The 18,271-nt window shown below is 40.5% G+C and overlaps 1 protein-coding gene across 2 annotated transcripts in view; it reads right to left on the bottom strand.

Annotated features, from left to right (window-relative positions):
- Positions 1-5,331: 5,331 nt before the first annotated feature.
- Positions 5,332-18,271, bottom strand: part of adamts6 (ADAM metallopeptidase with thrombospondin type 1 motif, 6) — a 74,096-nt gene continuing 61,156 nt past the window's right edge. For both annotated transcript variants that reach the window (XM_007570797.2, XM_016681110.1), the window contains exons 22-25: positions 16,505-16,709; positions 16,241-16,417; positions 11,505-11,661; positions 5,332-9,185 (exon numbers count right to left, since the gene is read on the bottom strand). In XM_007570797.2, coding sequence (XP_007570859.1) covers positions 9,076-9,185; positions 11,505-11,661; positions 16,241-16,417; positions 16,505-16,709 — 649 coding nt within the window. In that variant the 3' untranslated portion in view covers positions 5,332-9,075. The remainder of the gene's footprint in view (positions 9,186-11,504; positions 11,662-16,240; positions 16,418-16,504; positions 16,710-18,271) is intronic.

Here is an 18,271-nt window from a genome sequence, read left to right on the forward strand (position 1 = left end):
ACACACACACACACGCACACGCACACACACACACACACACACACGCACACAAAAGTATTGAAGGAACACAAAGTCGTACAGCTCCAGCTCACTCAGATTGAACACAGAACGTCTTTGAACAGATGTTTCTAGGCAGTCTGGTAAAAACAGAGGGTCTGGAGTCTCAGCTATTGAGAAGGATTGCTTCCTGGAGGCGTGGACTCTGTTAAAAGTTTTAACAGAGTTAAACAAAGACAAATGTTACCAAAACGCTAACATTTGTCTACGAGGTATGTAATTTGTATTTCGGTGTCATGAAGCTAACCAGAAATTGTGCTGTAAAAAGTCATATTGTGTTGTGTAGAGAGAAGTGCCAAGACAAACAAGATGGCTGTTAATGTTAATTCAATGTTTGGAAGATTGGCCAACATGGACTGAACGGCTTCATTAACTTTCTCTGCTGCTATTGATAAAACAACAGGCAGACTACAGTTCTGAAAAGAAAATCCACAGAAAATCAACATCGTCGTTCACAACGTCTTCTGTTTGCTGATTGGCCCAGTAGAAAGTCTATTGAATTAATCAAAGTCAAAGGGAGGAAACTAAGATGGATCAGTTAGGGAGGCGAGAATACAGAGGAACTGCGTAGGGAGGCAACAGCCATGCTAATTTTTAGGGGTTGCTACAGATTCTCGATTGGTTTTAGGTTTGGACTTTGACTGGGCCATTCTTTAATTTTATAAATAAAATTTTCTTTTATAAGTTAAAATTCAAAATTTTTTGGGGTGGATGTTCAGGATCGCTTGTTGGAAAGAAAAAAAAAAGTTCAGTTTTCAGATTGGGTGATACTTTGCAGATTATTCAAGCCGTGGCGGGAGAAAAGGCATAGCTGAAGCTTCTCTTCGCACATCCTCCTGGTTACATTGTTGAGGTTGTTTTTTCTTTCTTTCTTTCTTTCTTTCTTTCTTTCTTTTTTTCAGGGCCTTGATTGCGAACAGCTCATTCTGAGCCTCAGCTGTGGGAAAGAGCAGTAAGGATTAACACGACAGAGGCCTGTTGATAGCAGGTGCTGGAGCCGTGACCTTCCCATCCCAGGCCAACATTCCTGCCTGTCATACCCCCCAAACCCCTACTCTTCATCCCCCACCTCTTCATCCCCCCTTGGGTCTGTGAATGCACTATCTCCAGCCACACCATCTGGGACTGTTTGTTCTGCAGGGCCAGGTTCGGATGGGAGAGTGTTTGTACCGCTTCAGTCACTCAGCACGTGGAGAGTGTACCACTCCGTGTCATCCGAGGTTATGCTAATCGTCAAGCTAGTAACGGATCATGTAAACTGTTGAGTGCAGAGTTACAGTAGCTCTGTATCCGCTTCAAATGTCTAAATCTTTGTCTATGTTCTGCTGATGTGGGGGAAAAAACACCAATTTTGCAATTACAGCGTTTCCACTGAGTAAGAAGCGAAATGAAATTCACACGTGAAAAAATATTGTTCACGAGATAAGTCATTAATTCGGTCATGACTCTCACACTCATTATGCACATGTGAACAGGTGTGATTTTCATTTCACTTCTGTTTTTTGACATTATCAGAATATATACAAAGATTTGTGCACATTTGTAATGGAAAAACAGCTGGACTTCATGCTTTGGATGGGAGATTTTTCAAACTTGGCCTTTTTTCCCGATGAGCAAATTTATTTTCATAATTTCAATTTGCTCAATTTTATGGTCAACAGAAACGTAGGATCCAATCGGACAGCTCTGTGGGATAAAGCGCTTTAAAAGGACACATTAACTCTCTTTGAAGGACTTTCAGCATAGTTTGAGTAATCAGACCTGGTGCTATCGCCGTATCTGCGTGGCTTCGCTTTGTAGTTTAGCTCCCGAGGTATTTCATGGCTGATAAGCAAAATGCAGTGGCTTCTCTTAATCTCAGAGGTTTCCATTTGAAGTGCAGAATCACAGAGAAGAGCAGAAATCTGTTCCCCGTCCTCTGCACACCTCTTATCATAAACAGGCTGTGAACACCATGTCTCCACAGGCAGGATCGCTAGCAGTCACTGTGACATTTGTCCAGTTGGAGACACGTTTTGTACCAGTAAAGGAGACTAATGGAAAAAAAAAAAATGTTTTCGAAACTGTCAAAACACTCGTCAGAAAACTACTTCAACTCTTGCTGATTCCGAAGGATTCGGGAGGCTAAGTATACCACGGGTTGCTAATCAAATGCAGTTGATCATTAGCAGCTGTGTGACCAGCTCGGGTTTTAGTGGTTTGCTGGTCCGGAGAGTCCAGATGTGTGTGTTTACACAATGCCAAGAAGGAAGACATCAGCAATTACTCTGAAAAGAAACTGTTATCCATTAATCTGAGAAGGATTTGCTAGTCCATTTCCAGACTATTTGAAGGAGCACTCCCTTGGACTTGCACCCGACTATTTTACGGGGTAGTATTATGTATTTTCAAAGCACATAGTGCCATTTTATAGCACCATCATTAGCTATGTTAACTTCTGTTGTTATAAAAATGCTTTATCAAATATAAATTAAAAGAAATTTGACTTTGTAATTTAACGCCTTGAAATTGGGCCTCTGTCTCTTTAAAAATTCCTGCTCGTTCTGAAACTCCGCCTTCAGGAAGTCATCACAACATGGCTCCTCTATTAACCATCTTCCTCTATTAACCATCTAACAATGTTTCTTCCTGCATTTCACTGAGAAGTAGCTCCTATAATTAGGATGTGTGCAGTTCCAACACGTTTGCTAATTGCTGTTGGCTAGTCAGAAGGGGCTGAATGAGGCACAAGCTTGGAAGCTTGGGAACTTCAGCTCTGAGGAGGAGCTGTGTTGTCAAAGGCGGAGCTATATCCATCTATGTGTTTTTCTCAGCTGAATGGTTGCCATGGGAGTTTAAAGGATTTCTCAAACATGTATGAACAAATCAAGGCAACACTCCAGGTGTGTTTTGGATGAGGAAATAACATAATTTAAAGCTCTAAAAAGGTCTATTATTCATGATCCCGCCCCTTTAAAGTTTGTGTTCGATGAGTCCAGCAGTAGGGCAAAGTTCAAATAAATCATTAAATCTCTGAAATAATATATTCATGTCATAAATGAGTGTAGGAAGACTTCTGACCAGCCCAGGATCTCTCTGTCTCTTTGTGTTTCCCTGAGCTCTGCAGGTTAGAGCTAATGTAATCCCAGAGCCCCACAGAAGCTAGCCCTACTCTCAACCGCTTCTGCTAAGCCAAAACAGGCCAACATTCTCTTTCTGTAATCGGACACCGTGGATTAGACGGAGACGGCGGCATTTCCCAGCCGACTGGGCTTAGTGGCTGTTTATTTGGACTTAATTACCAAGGAGAGTGGAAACCCTACAGCTTCCGAAGACGGAGCCCTTTCAGGCTGGGGCGAAGCAGGAACAATGGCTGAGACGGTTCGGGGGAGGCATTTGACGCTTCTCCTGGTGGTCCACGTTTGTTCTGTCGAGTCTCAGAAGTTGATGAGACCGAAATATTGGATTAAGAAAGGTAAGAATTATGGGTGCTTCCCCTGTTTGAACACCACAACCCGAGTCGGCGTGTAAACGGATCTCTTCAGCTTTGGTAACACATTTGCTGACATCATGCCAGCAGTTGTTCTCAAGCTGTGGGTGCTTTCCAAGAGCCGAATGAATGAACAAGAGTTTATCACTCTCTGAAACCAAAGAGATGCCAACAGTTCTTATCTAGTCTGCAAATGCTTGAACGACAGTACAAGGCCTATGAAAAGTATTTATCCCCCCTTCAATGTTTCACACTTTCATAAATCAAGTTGTTGTCAATTTGAGTTGGATTTTTGGATGGAAAACTTATGTTGCCAATGAAATAAAAATGACAAGACAAAGTACATGATAGTACTTTATCTACATGTTTGGCATGTAGATTAGTCTATGGGCGAGCATCATTCCTCCCCTTCAGGTCAATATTTAGTTTAGTTGAGTTCACAGCACTAAATCTGTGTCCTTATGTAAAGTCAACTTTTTTAAGCTTTACATCATATTTTATTATTCCTTTATCAAAAACATATTTGGAGTCTTGCTTTGATTTTTTTCATGCATGTTTGAGAAATCCTTTAATTTCAGCTGTGCAAAATGCCTCGGGAGACGTAGCTTCGCCTTCGAGGATGAAGCTCCTCTGAGCTACAGTTTCCAAGCGTCCGCCTCACAGAGCAACCCTCATCCACTGAGCTCCTTCAGACTAGCCAGCAGCAATTAGCAAACACCTGAGCTCATTATAGGTGCTACTTCTCAGTGAAATGCCGGTAAAAATGTTGTTAAAGGGTTAATAGAGGAGCCATGTGATGATTTCCTGAAGGAGGAGTTTCAGAAAGAGCATGAGTTCTTAAAGAGGCAGAGGCCCAATTTCAAGGCATTAAAAGAAATTTAACTTACAGCATTTTTATAACAACTGAAGTTAATACAGTTACTCAGTTGTGCTATAAAATAGCACTGTGTGGCTGGAAAACACACTACAGCCCCTAGAAGTCAATAATTCCTTAATGTTAACGAAAAAATTACTTGTTCCATTGACAGATTGTTTCATTTATAATATAATCTTTCAAGTGTGCTAAGATATTTGCACTAGAAACTAGAACAAAATGTACTTGGTAATATTTTGTGTTGTTGAAGGGCTATTCTTGAAGATAATCTGTAAGCTGCAGCAAAACACTTTAGACCAGGCCTGGCGATTCACCACACCAACCCTAAACATACAGCTGGTGCTACAACAAAAACTGACTTTTTCCTACCATTTCACAATAGCTGCGTTTCCATCTACAAAAATAATTGCGCAAATTGAAATTACAAAAATATATTCGCTCTGTGGAAACACTGCAATTTGGGAAAAATGTTTTGGGATAAAAAAGTTTTTGCGCTAGGTTGAGGTGTGTTTTTGGCCGTATCAAAATTTGGGTATTTTTCAAAACCGCAATGGGAACACTTCACGTCACACGAGTCTTGTGACGCCATGTTACTAGTGGCGGAAAAGATTAAGACGACAGGAAGTCGTAGGAGGATGATGGCGCCACCTTATTTTTAATGACTTATGCCTTGAACAAACTTATTCATATGTGAGTTCAACGACATTTCTTACTTATCAGGAAATGGCACAATTACGAAATTTTATTTTTTGACATTAGCCAAATATTAACTAACTTTTGCGCACATTTTTTATGTAAACGCAGTTAATGTCACACTATTTTGTAATAATTTATTGCATAAAATCCTTTTATGAAGTTTGTGGCTTTAACGTGGCAAAACGTGAAACAAATCAAGGGGTTTAAATACTTTTGCGCGAGGCACCGCAAATAATGAAAATCTACTTACAAATTCCCCTCTGTAAAAGCTCTTTATTGTTTCTACCCTTTTAAAAAATGGCGAAGAGCTGCACCACTGCACTTCTTTCACTATGCTTAATTTCAGTTTGCATGCAGTGAAATAAATGTACATGTGAGACACAGCAATAAATTAGCACATTATTAACATCCGAAAAGAAAAAAAATAGTAACAGTTTACCAACATTAATACTGAATATAAAATAAATGCAATTAATCACATGACGCTTATCATTTCTCTCGCGATTTCAGGTACAGACACGAGCAACGTGACATTCAGACATCCAGGTTCACAGCAATGAGTACCAGCTAGACTGAGTTCAAATCTTCGGTCTGTGATGGCTGCTTTCCCCCACAGCTGGGTCAGTCCGTGCAGAAAATGCTTCTCAGCGTCCTCGCTGAGGCTTCTGCGGCTAATAAAAAAACTGTTCGACATCGTCACATGGAAGGTGGCTACCAAAAAAATATTTTTTTTAGAAAAAAGTAGCAGCAGCAAAAATCAGAATATCGTCGTTAACAGCCTCAGAGACGTCTTCATGCACTTCCTGTGTTGGCGCTCAGATTTGTCCCCTCCGTACCGCCACGTAGCGTTTCAGAGGAGTTCCCTTTCACAACCGGCAGAAATGTCACTTGGATAGAGAAGATCTGTTACATCCGGGCAAGCGTCCATTTTGGTCAATTGGACGAACAGCGTTACCCTTTCTGAACAGCAAAAGTTCCCAGTGTGAGGTATAAACAAGTAAAAAGAAAACAGAAAAAATAAAACATGACCAGCATTTACCAGCAGAGATATTAACAAGTATATCAACTTGTCTTTTTTGGCTCAAACTTTAACTTTTAAGCACACTGGAGAGGGGTTTGAATGGAAGCACCTGTTGATAGCACCAGAAGCCTGGGAAGGCTCCAAGTCTTGGAGGCTAGAAGGAGGAAAAGAGGAAAAAGCTTAAAAAAAAAAAAAAACACCAGTAAAAACTGAGAAAAAAAAGGAAATGTATTTTTCTTTCTTTCTGACAAAGACGAGGAAAAGAGGGAGTCACTTAAAGCAATTGTTCAAAACATTTTTAAGCTAAGTTCTGTTACATCTTACCAGATGTATTGGAAGGCTAACCCTAAGCTAAGCTAAGAGGGGCTGACACAATGATGTTTGAGTAAAAATCATTGGTGTTCACTGAAACCTAGTGAATATTCTTGCCTTTTACACCACTTTATCATATGATTACTTTAAGAGGAACTGTGTTTCACGCAGGAAGATTATGGGTGGTGCGCAACCTCTTCCTTAATTTTCCCACTTAGATAAACGTTAGCTTTCCAATAATTAGCCGTGAAATGGAAAATTATTAAGAGCTTAAATGTTCACCTGAAGTTCTGTGACATTTTTTGAGACAGTTGATATAAGGAGGGAGAAATTCGCTCCAGTCTTTCAGTTCCCTCTCAGACAGTGTTAGCTTTAGCCTCTGGGTCTGCTAATGTGAATTCATGCCAAACAAAGTCATGCAATTCCAGTTGCAGTTCCTCTGCAACTGGAATTTTAATATTTTAACAGAACCTTGTTGAAAAATGGCTCATCATTATGAGATAATTTTCACTTTGTGTAATATTTGGTCTTAAAAAAGATTAAAATTAGGCTGAGCCAATCACCTCTAAATCTCACTGTGGAAACTGGAACCTAATATGGAGTGGTGCCCCAGTAAAGCAGCTGTGATGGGTTTTGATCTTTGTTAATTTGAAGGTTAACATTGTTATATTACCTAAAGATCAATGCAGCTGGACACATCAAGACACAGGAAGGCTCGGATTCCACAACACGAAAAGACAAGCCCCAGTAATCAACTGGATGCTGACGAAGTCTCAAAATCTAATGAACTTTTTTATTGTACCTACAATTATCCAATTTGCCAAGGACTTCACCTGTTTTTCAGACTTTTGAAAGAGGTTTCCTGTTATTTCTGCATTTGCACAGCAAATTATTTGGAGTGGCTGTATCTTATCTGAATCTTTTGGTACTAAGTTCAGAGAACTTTCAAGCAGAATGGGAGCTTTCTGTGATTGAGGTGCATATGATCTGGTCAAAAGGGATTCACTGTGCATCAAATGGTCTAACACCCTAAAGATTCAGGAATGGGTTGAGTTTACAAAGATTACCCTGGAATGAAGTACAACAAAAATAAACTCAGAAAAAGTTGAACCAATGCTCCTCAACAGAGACCTTCCCAGTTCCAATAACCTCCAAAGTCCTTAAAGTGTTCGGTGATGTTGGGAAGACATTGCAAAATGTGAGGACCACTGCCATTCACTCAACTTCTTATGCTCCTATTTCAGAACCATCAAGAACGTCCCAAACCACAATTTCATTAACCGGTGACCCCTGGGTAGTTCCCAGAACCGTCTGGTCCCACACCGTCCAAACAAATGTAACAGTAGGAACTCTTGATGATGCCACATCCAATTGAGCATCAGTGATACATCTGACATTCCTCTTTGTTCAGTGAGATCTAGAGGTGTTGATGTCCACAACTGCAAGATGCAACAAAGCTGGCATTTAATTTTCAAAGCCAAACCTTCTCTAGATCTGGCTTTTTCTCTCTTATTCTGTTTTTAATGACTCAATTGGAAGAATAATGTGACCTTTTACAAAAATGTTGCCCAATTTCCTCCCAGCTTTTACTGAGAAACTGTACCACTTTGTAGAGTAAGAGAATAATATCCATACTGTTACTCAAATGAAAAAGGTGCTTCAAACGCGTCCTCAAAATGAATCCCTCACTCGTGAGCTGAGTGAGGGATTCAGAAGTTGAGTAAAGGCCTCTTGTTGGTAATGTTTCATGTGGTCCAGGCAACATCAGACAGTCTATCTGGGGTTAATGTGAAATTCTGCCCTACTGAGTGACGCTGATGCACCGGTCTGGGCGAGAAGCAATGGATACTCCTATAACCATGTGTTAGCTTCTGGTTTTAGATTAATATCATTTATAATACACAAATCCGTACAGTATACACAATTCTAACATGGGTTACAGTATAATTCCATTCCAGCACACAACGTTATTGATTATAAACTCAATCACATTACATTCCCTTCCATGGCAGTAGGCTACTGTTTGACAGAGACATCCGAGGACGCTCTGTTTGGAGTTGTACAATAAATATACAGTACACACGGGTTCTCCACTATGTCTGAGCTGTAAGTTGGAGTATTTACATGGAAAAAGTGCACCAAAGCCAAACGTCAACCCAGCACCTTCTCAAAGGCGGGAATCCATCGGAGCAGCTCCCCTCGTTCTGTGTTCGTCTCATGGGTACGTCATGTGTCGAGCGATGCGTCCAACCCTTTGGATTTACACCACAACAAAACACACAGGAAGACCCACGATGATATCATTGATTATTATTATAATAAAAATAATATCATCCCACAGTTGATCTTCTAAATTCCACTTCACAGAAGCAAAAAATACAAAAAAAAGAAGAGTTTCTTTCAGCGCTATGGGCCAAGCAGTGGTTTGGTTTCCACCAGGAAGAAGGGCTCCGACAAACAGGGAAGGCCTTTCTTCGGGCTGCAGCTTTGGTCTCTTCTTCTTCTTCCTACACTTGAGAACAGGAGTTTTATCATCCCTCCTATTTTCTTTTCACTTTTCCTCCTGCTCAGTGCTTTATCCCTCCATCTTCTTTGCCTTTGTATCCATGTCGTTCTTTATCACTACGCGTTGCTTTTGCGCCAGGGTCAGTGCCCCTGACAGGTCTTGCAGCACATCTGTCTGAAGTAGCCTCGGCTGCAAAACTTGAACTTCAGCACCAGCGGGCAGTAAGCAACTTTGTTTACATCTTTGCATTCTGTGGAGAAAAAAAAGGAACAATGTTTGGTTATTGAGAGGGAACAGCTTTCATCAGGATGTAAGCCTTTTAAATAGTTAACAGCATACACGTGTTTTTGATTTTCAGATACAGCTGACTTAATTCAGTCAGTATGACAAGGATGTGAAATATCAGTACATAGAAGGCTGTTCAAGCTTAAAGGGAAACTGTGTCACTATGAGCTTGTTGGAAAAGCAAGTACATCCTCAGAAGCTAGTTCAAGCTAACTAGCTAGCCCTTTGGACGTACACAAAAGAGAACCAAACACAGCAACAGTGTTCTGTAAAACGGAGAAGTTAACACTGCTAAACACAGTGTTGAATCCCACTGATCTGAACATTTTCATTTTCAGTTGAATTAAAGCGCTAAAGTCATCAAAAACAGATAGCGCATGTCTGAATAGCTTGCTAGCTTAAACCACCGTGATGACGTCCAACAACCTCAACCTTTTTAGTGAAGTTATACAGCTAGTGAAGTTATTACTGATAATAACTTCAAATAACCTCACTTTAAAGAATATGAATTAACCCTTTACTTCAGAACTGGCCAAGACATAATTGGAAAATCTTCTGTTTCCACATCAGCTGGTTATTAAAACATTATCCCACATGTTAGATTTAGGCTGCCATTTTGTTGTTCTCTGTCTTTTATCCAGAGATTAGCAAAGAAATAGACTGGTGACTGAAACTGGATGAGATGCAGCTTGACCAGCCGATTAAAAACTCAAAAATTTGACCTTTTTACCAAGCAAATGCAGCATACCTGCAATATCACACTAACAATACTCTGCTCTGGAAATTGGTTCAGCAAGAAGAGGACTCAAACAAAGTTACTTCATCTGACTTCATGTTCTTCATGAAGCCAGATGAAGAACAAAGTGTGTTTATTTTTCCAGAGGCATGTTGACATCACATTTAGGCTACAACAGGTAGCCTAGCTAAACTTCAGCACGTGATAATTTGCTATTTGCTATAATTGTTCTTTGGGTTTATTTGTACCCATCATTTTTTAGGCCAGAAAAAGAGATGTTTGTCATTCATCTACACCCCCTTTGGGAATGTTTTTGTCGAATGAGCAGAATTGCCCAACTCTGGAACTGGAAATGTACAACGAGACTCCCATTAGGCTAACCATGCTAACTGTGCTACATGGTAGTGAAGTTGCTTTGTGTTTAATTTCAAACAGTTATGAAGCCAGCGCTCTCTTACATGTTGGAACATCACATCTGCTCCTAACATACACAATTACAGATCAGGAAAGGTAAGCAATATTCTTTTGTAATTATAATTAACTAAAACTATAACTCAAGATGAGCTAGTCTCGGCATCAGCTGCTCAAAACCTTACAAACACAGAGATTTGCTATAAATCTCTGATTGGTGCATCTCTATTTTTTATCTTATGATCAGTTTATGCTGAAATTTGACTCTAAGGTTGCTAACTACCATAAAAAGGTTATTCCACGAAAGCTGCAGGAAGAATTCAACCAGTGGAATTAACCTGTGAAATAGACTAAACTATATATTTGATACATGTTTTATCTGTATTTTTACCCTGATTGCTGCAGGTGTACTTAGGCTTAGAGAATGTTCTTCTATTGGTCATAGTTTAGTGAAATTATCAGGTTTAACACTTAAACTATGGCTAGTTTATGTGGAGCAGCCCTGACCTCAACAGAACAAAACTCTGCAGCTACACTTGGACACAGAAAGTAGGACTGAGACAGATCCTGGCCTCGCTCACTAACTGGGCTGACTGCCATTTCTGGGTAACACACACACATACACACTTAAAACTCCTGCTGGATGCCAGACAGGCAGTGCTCTAAATGCCTTATCACGATCAGAGTGTCTTCCCTTATTAGGCTTTGGCCCCTGCCTCCTCAGAGCCAAATGAAACGAGACGTTGCCTCACTGCTCTCCGTAAAGGAACAATTAGCCTACAGCTAATCCCATTAGCCAGCCTGTAAAGGCTGCTCACGTTTTCCATTCGGCCTAATCGAAAGCCCCCTCTGTACGCATCCGAATCGCCATCCATCATGTGTAAGTGTATATGGAGGCTCGAGCTGTTTCACTTTGACCACGAGCCAGCATCACTGGAAAGATTAATGTAGCTGGCAAAGTGTAGAGGTGTGTGTCATCCAGGAGTGTTTGGGTCACAGCAGAACTGTGAAGTTGAAGACAGAGATGGTTTATAACCCTTTCTGCTCGGCGTTTGGGCAGAGAGCCGTTTGGTGACCGAAAGCTTTCATTCTTCTTCCGTGTGCCCGTTGCCGGACTTTCTCGCCTGGCGGTCTTACCGTCGCTGTTAGAGTTTGGGATGGCGTCGCACTTGCTCTCACACTGCTGCATGGTGGCGGGCCGGAGGGAATCTGGACACTCATTGGACATCTGTCCGGTGTAGGACAGGCAGGTGACCGTCCTCATCTGCTGACCCAGGCCGCACTGAGCTGAACACTGAAACAGAGTCATCACAGAGTATCATCAACGATGATGGTAAAGAGTTCCAGGATCTTAGCATGTAGCCCTAAGAGTTGTGTCAATCGTCCAGTGGTGGACTGTAACAGAGTACATTTTTGAGTATCTTTACTTGAGTATTTATTTTGAGGGAACTTATGACTTTTGACTCCACTACATTTCTAGGAAGTGTGTTGTTACTTCGTTTTGGCTAGATTTGTAGTCCACTGTTGCTGTTTCTCTTTACTGAAATGCAATTGGCCACAAGCTGTGCTCCTCACAAGAAGGGGAACCAATCACAGTTGCCCCGCACACCTCGGATTTGGAAGGATTTTCAAAAGTAAGTCCAGTACTTTAACTTGAGTAAACCTTGGACTGATCAACTCTTACTTGTAGTGGAGTAAGATTTGACCATGAGTATCAATACTTTTACTCAAGTACTAGAGTTGAGTATTTTGTTCACCACTGCTCTCGACATAGGTGTTTCAACTAAGAATTATTTAATTAAACTTTTCATTTGTAGGGCTAACCAGTCAGTCAACAAAGAATTTATTATTTTAAAAATGAGAACTGGGTGCATACGTTTGAATATTTCCCCAGGCCACACAAGGTAAAACTACTACATTCAGGCCTAAATATACACATAAACCTCAGCTAGTATTTGATTAAAAGCCCCTTAACAAGCTGCACTTTTTGTCTGCAACATGCTTGAGACATACATCTGCCTGGAAATTTGACAAGTGTTCTAGACAGAACTGGTATAGTCCATTGTCCAGTTGAAGGAAATGTGTGTCCAACTTTCAACCATGTAGTTGTTGATCTGAGATGAAGTTGAACAATTACTCATCTATCCCTTTTGCACAATACACCAGTACCATTGGTCGTACCACTGGTAGCCCCACAACATGAAGCTGCCACCACCACATCCTCTGAGGTGTGCAAGCCTCATATTGACTCTTTCAAGCATAATTATGACCACTTGTGGACAAATAACTCCAACTGCTGTCTCCTTTGACCATAAAGCTTATGGTCAAAAGTGCCATAAAGGATTTTGGCACTTTTGGATTGAGGTCTTCCTCCTTGTTAAGCTTCTTTTCTGTCTGGGTCAGAGGTCAACAACCTTTCCCACCCATTAGCCATCTTTGCCTTTCCTCCTAGTGAGTGTATGTTGAGCCGCAAAACCAAATTAAAGCTTGAAAAATTTTAGACTAAAGTTTTCTGTGTTTAGGTTTTAGAACACAGACAAATATTAAACTATGACAAACAAACAATGGATAGTTTCCTTTAAATGGAACATCCCATATTTGTGGGGAAAATAAAGTAGTTTGTGGTCTACTTTATTGACTTTATTCTATGCAGATATTGCTAAATGTAAATGGTAAAACTAGTTTTTAAATGACTTAGTTTTAGTGAACATTGCTGACAAGTCATTAGGAGCATCTTTGGAGGGTCTAAAGATTCACACCACTGGTTTACAGCTAGACTCCATAAGCTGCAGTTTATGGTCGGATGGAGTTCTGCTGGTTTTTGCGAGGTACCTGAACACCTCCACCAGTTTCCTTTAATCTAAAGGATGGCAGGTTGCAGGAACTGTTCAAACTTGGTTCCCAGTTTACCAAGACAAGCTGTTAAACATCCACCCAAAAAAAGAAAAGAGTGTATGCATGTGAAGAGATGCCACTCGCTAATGGACAATCACATCTTTATGTTTTTTTTGTAACCTTTGTTTCAGAGTTACATGTTGTAAGATCTTTCCACCCTGGAAGGAATTTCTTGTATTCAGAAAAGCAACACACAAGTATCTAATAAATATTATTAATCGGGAACTGATTCCCAGAAAATGAAATGTTATATTAAAACAAGCAAACTCTGACGGCATGCGGGTCAAGCTGACTCTGACGCTGATCTTCTGGAGGTAACTAATGAATGTTTTGGTGGGATGTGACCCAAAGTGGGTTTTTTTTTTTTTTTTTTTGGACTAACCTTTGTCAATGTGCCAGTTGTAATAAAAACTGATGTTTGGCCCATTAAAGTCCTCAAAAGAAACAGAGAAGCAAACAAAGGCTAATAAAACACAAAGACAGGAGGTGCCAGCTCACCTTTGACTTTACTGCAGTAAACAACATTTTCCTACAATGAAGCAGCTGAGGTCGAACAGCACACCTGTGAGCGAAAACTATCGGTGTTGAGTTTTCTGACTCTATGCATTTACATTTTTAGATGGTATGATAAAAAAGTGATTTTTTTAAAAAAGGCTTTGGTTACATTACAGTTATGAGAAAAATTGATATCCACAGAGTCAATTATTTTATTTCAAAACGTCTACAAATGTTTTCTGTTTGGACATTAAGTTGAAAAATGTCAACATTCTGAGATCAAAGTCAGAATCAATATAAAAAAAATATTAATTGAAAAAAATTCTGACTTTTTCTTCCAAATTCTGACTTTAAACTAAAAAATTCAGACTTTTTTTTTTAAATTAAAGTCAGAATTAATTAAAAACATTAAATGCATTTTAAAAATTAATTGACTTTTTTTTCTCGCACATTTAAAGTCAGAATCCTGAGAAAAAAAAGCAAAATTCCTCCTTTTTTAATTTTCCTGCCGCCGCCCCAAACAACCCCCGGAAAAAACAAGAAGGGAACCCAACAAAAGGTTTTATATGATCTGGGCCTTTTACCAAACTTACTTTAATAAAATAATGCTGGCTATATAGGTGGATGTGTATTTTACCTGTACTTTGTTTTAATCAGCAAAATAAAGAGATTTTTCATCTCAATCACTTTTTCCTTAATTAAAAAAAAAAAGCTAAATAAAAATAAAAATGAACTATCTGTGAGCACAAAAACTGAAGCAGCAAAGATTTGCAAAGCAGGTTTGGCTGCGGCTGTGCAGCGTAAGCCAACATCCTTCTTCCTGTCACCTTCAAAGATTTCATCTCCCTGAGCCAGATCAGCGATCTCGCATGTCATCCCTTCCCAATTAGAGCGTCTTTATTATGGCTGGCCCTGACAGACGGCGTGCGTCAGTGGTGCAACGTATGTGGGACTTGAACTCCTGACCTTTTGGCCTCAGACGTTCAACCTCTCTTTTCTGCCCATGCAGGGATAAAAACTGCTGCCTCTGATGCAACGAACCCATCTGAATCATGACATCATGACAAGGCGAACACGGCGTTTAAAAATACCACTTTCACTTTAAATTACAGATGAATCCTGCAAAAAAATATCGCGCCATACTTTTTTTTTTTTGCACATACAGCAATGTGTGACGCACAACTTTCTGGCCTCTTCTCAACCCTGTGAATCAGCTGTGCTGTAATGTGTTCAGCAGATTTTTTTTTTTTTCAGGACGCACTCAGTCATGTCAGGGTGAGCTCGAGAATGCTACTCCTCTGTCTCTCTCCGTCCAAACCGTGTTCCTGGAAGTGACAGAGAGTCCTGCTCCGAGGCAGAGATAAACTTCAAACAGCCAGGAGGATATTACTGCCAACAATCACACACAGGCCTGCTGGAACGCTTAGACCGCTGCGCGCACACGCACACACACACACACACACCCCCACACACACACACACACAAATACGTGTCACAGGAGCTCACTGTGCAACATTCAGGTCTAAATTATACAAAAACTACCATGTTTTCTATTCAAGCATTGCTTAAACATATTAAACAGCATGCTATGTTTTACAGGTTTTACCTTAAGTTGCATATTTATGCTTTTTCTCACACACGACAAACCTTTATAGATTTTATTATGTGCATATCTGGGACATACATTAATTTTCTATACTTTTAAAGTAACCAGTTAACCTGACTTTAGTGTCTATAAAAAATGTATCAGATTAATCGCACTCCATCGCTGTGATTAATCAGTTAATCAATATGACTAACTTTGTAAGCCTGAAATATAAAAATGAATGCAGTTATGTTTCTTGCAGGAAACCCTGGGCAAGCCCCTCCTTCTGATGCACTCCAACCAATTAAAATGCAAATAATTATCTGTGCTTTGTTTTTTTTTTTGTAGCAGAAAGCAGGTAATGTAGTCTTTCAGTTCTCAACAGCAACTAAGGGAAACTTAGAAAGTAGTAGCAAACCTGTTTCAGGGACACCTGACAGAAGATATATTTCATTTTGCAGTTCTTGGCTTCTCCACCCCTTTCTGATGCCACCCTGGGCAACTGCCCGCGTAGCACGTGTCAAAAACTGCCACTGTACACGTTTTCAAAAAAAGTTTTAATTGTATCAAACCGAACACGTGTGAAGAAGATTCTCTGCTTTCCAGGTTTTTATATTGAGGGAGGTTTAAAGGAAGTAATTTTGCCCCTCGTCAATCATTTCCTACATTCCACCTTCAACAGATTCTGGATGCTTCAAAATAAATGCGACAACACAATCTTATTAAAAGCTTTCTGCTTTTCTGTCACACGATGTCGACTATTTTGAAAGAATTTTCCTCTGAACACTTTCTAAAAACCTGCCAGATTTTGTGAAAAGACCACAGCCCAAAAACAGTTGTTTTTTTTGGTCAAAAGAAGGATTATTGGGTCAATCTAGGAACCCCGCTCCAGCCGTACCTGCCCCCAGTCCCCAGGGATCCAGCGAGGTGGAGGGCAGCGCCCCGAGCTGCAGCGCATTCGGACCGGAGGCTTGTTGTGGCTCAGGCAGGTGGTGGGCGGGAAGGTTTTGGTCAGGTCGCTGCTCTTGCACAGGGCGATGCGGTGCTTGAAGCCGGGGCCACACTTTGGCGTGCACTGAGGCGCGAGAAGAAAACGATGTAAAAACTCAGAGATCCCAACGGCGGAGTTGGCATAAAAAAAAACTAGAAAACATGGTCTTACCTCTGACCATTCCAGAGTTACCCACTTCGGTGGGCAGGACTGGTTGTTGCAGGACTCTCTTTCGATGGGTCGATGAGTCAGGCAGAAGGTGTCTTCCAGCGTCTCCTCCTCAGTGGGGCCAATCCTCCTGATACACAGGACGGTCCTGGTCCGAGTCCCACCGTCACACGTCTTTCCGCACTCTGACCACTCGCCGATAAACCACCTGACCGAGAAAAGACAGAAGGTTACCGAGACGCTGTAAAAAAGAAAAACGGGAAAATTACAACAACAAAAACTTGTATAATAATACTTGACAAAAGTTTTTACTTTTTGGGCAGTCGGCTTTTCCTGTAAATCTACAATCAGTGGAACAAGCTACCTGATAGTAGCTCCAGAAGTTACTTCAAATCTAGTAAAATAAATTCTCATTAAGGCAACTTGGTGCTGTATTCACCGAGTAATGTGCGAGTCATAAAACAGAGTAGAATCAAACAGATCAAATTTGATACAATGGAGTAAGCTGATGAGCAAAAGGACACAACCTGCTTGATTTTAAGACGTAAACCTTCTGCAGCTTTTATCAGCCTCTCTGTTGTGTTGGCATTTAAAACAGCACAATTTTCAACAGAGCCAGTCACTAACTTATAATTGCATGTCATCCACATAGATATAGGGGAAAATATGAAACAACGCAAGGCAACAGAGGCAGAGGAGAACGTTTCTCTCCTGATGGAGGATGACCTCTTATCCCGTCAGAAATCCAATTAAAAAATGGAAGTATGATGTGTGAAAAAGTCATTTTGTGTCATTTTCATTCATCTTTATTGTGCCCTGACTCGATGCCCAGGCATTCCTGATAAACCTGACTTGCCTTGCATCTGTTCTCAAAAGTTTAAGATTCATTTATCAGGGTAACATCAGTAATTTAAAAAGTTTGTAACTTTATCTGTATAAAAAGTTTAAAAAGAGAAGTAATAAGTTTGGCAAGCGTCGCAAGTCCTATCAAGTGTAAGCTAGAATCTCAACAACTCGCTAACTACTGAAAGTAAAAACATATTATAAACCTTACCAAGAAAAAAAAAGTTCAACACTAATTAGGACCTTGTTGGCCGTACGTAACCACATCGACATGAATGATGTCAGTAAGCCGATCGCGGCTACGTGGCAGCCAGCTAACGATGAGCGTGCTTTGGTGTCCGGTGCATCATATCGCAGACCAGAAAGCTGCTTTTGGCCTGGAGAAAATATGACATTCCTGTTCAGCTCTGTCTACAAGCTAAAAAAATTATCATAAAACAACAGCCCTCCAAACATTTTCAGCCAATGAGATATTACATCATCTGCTGGAATGTACACAGAATTAACAACTTGTTCAAACATCTGTGTCAGCTTTCATTAGCAGAGCCCATAAAACCTGGCGATTCTAAAACAATGATGTTTATGGTCTTCTTTAGCAGGCCTTGTCTGACTCGGTGAGGGGTTGTTTGCCTTCCTTAGCAGAAACAAATGTCATGTGTGTGCCATAACTCAGCACAGAAATGCAACGCCGCAGCTTTAATCAAAATAGATGCGACGCGGCATGTCTGAGTCCGGCGAACACAACTGCGGGTAATGAACACGTGACCTCATCCTCCACTTTAGTATCTTCCAAGCCTTTTGCCCTCGTTCTTTGTATTACAGATTGGACAAGGTGTCAGAAACATTTCTCAGACAATTTTAGTCCATATCAACATGATGACATCACATAGTTGCAACAGATTTGTTGGCTGCGCATTCTTGATGCAA

This window comes from Poecilia formosa, unplaced genomic scaffold, assembly GCF_000485575.1.
Source record: "Poecilia formosa unplaced genomic scaffold, Poecilia_formosa-5.1.2 Scaffold269, whole genome shotgun sequence".
In the NCBI taxonomy this organism is placed as follows: domain Eukaryota; kingdom Metazoa; phylum Chordata; class Actinopteri; order Cyprinodontiformes; family Poeciliidae; genus Poecilia; species Poecilia formosa.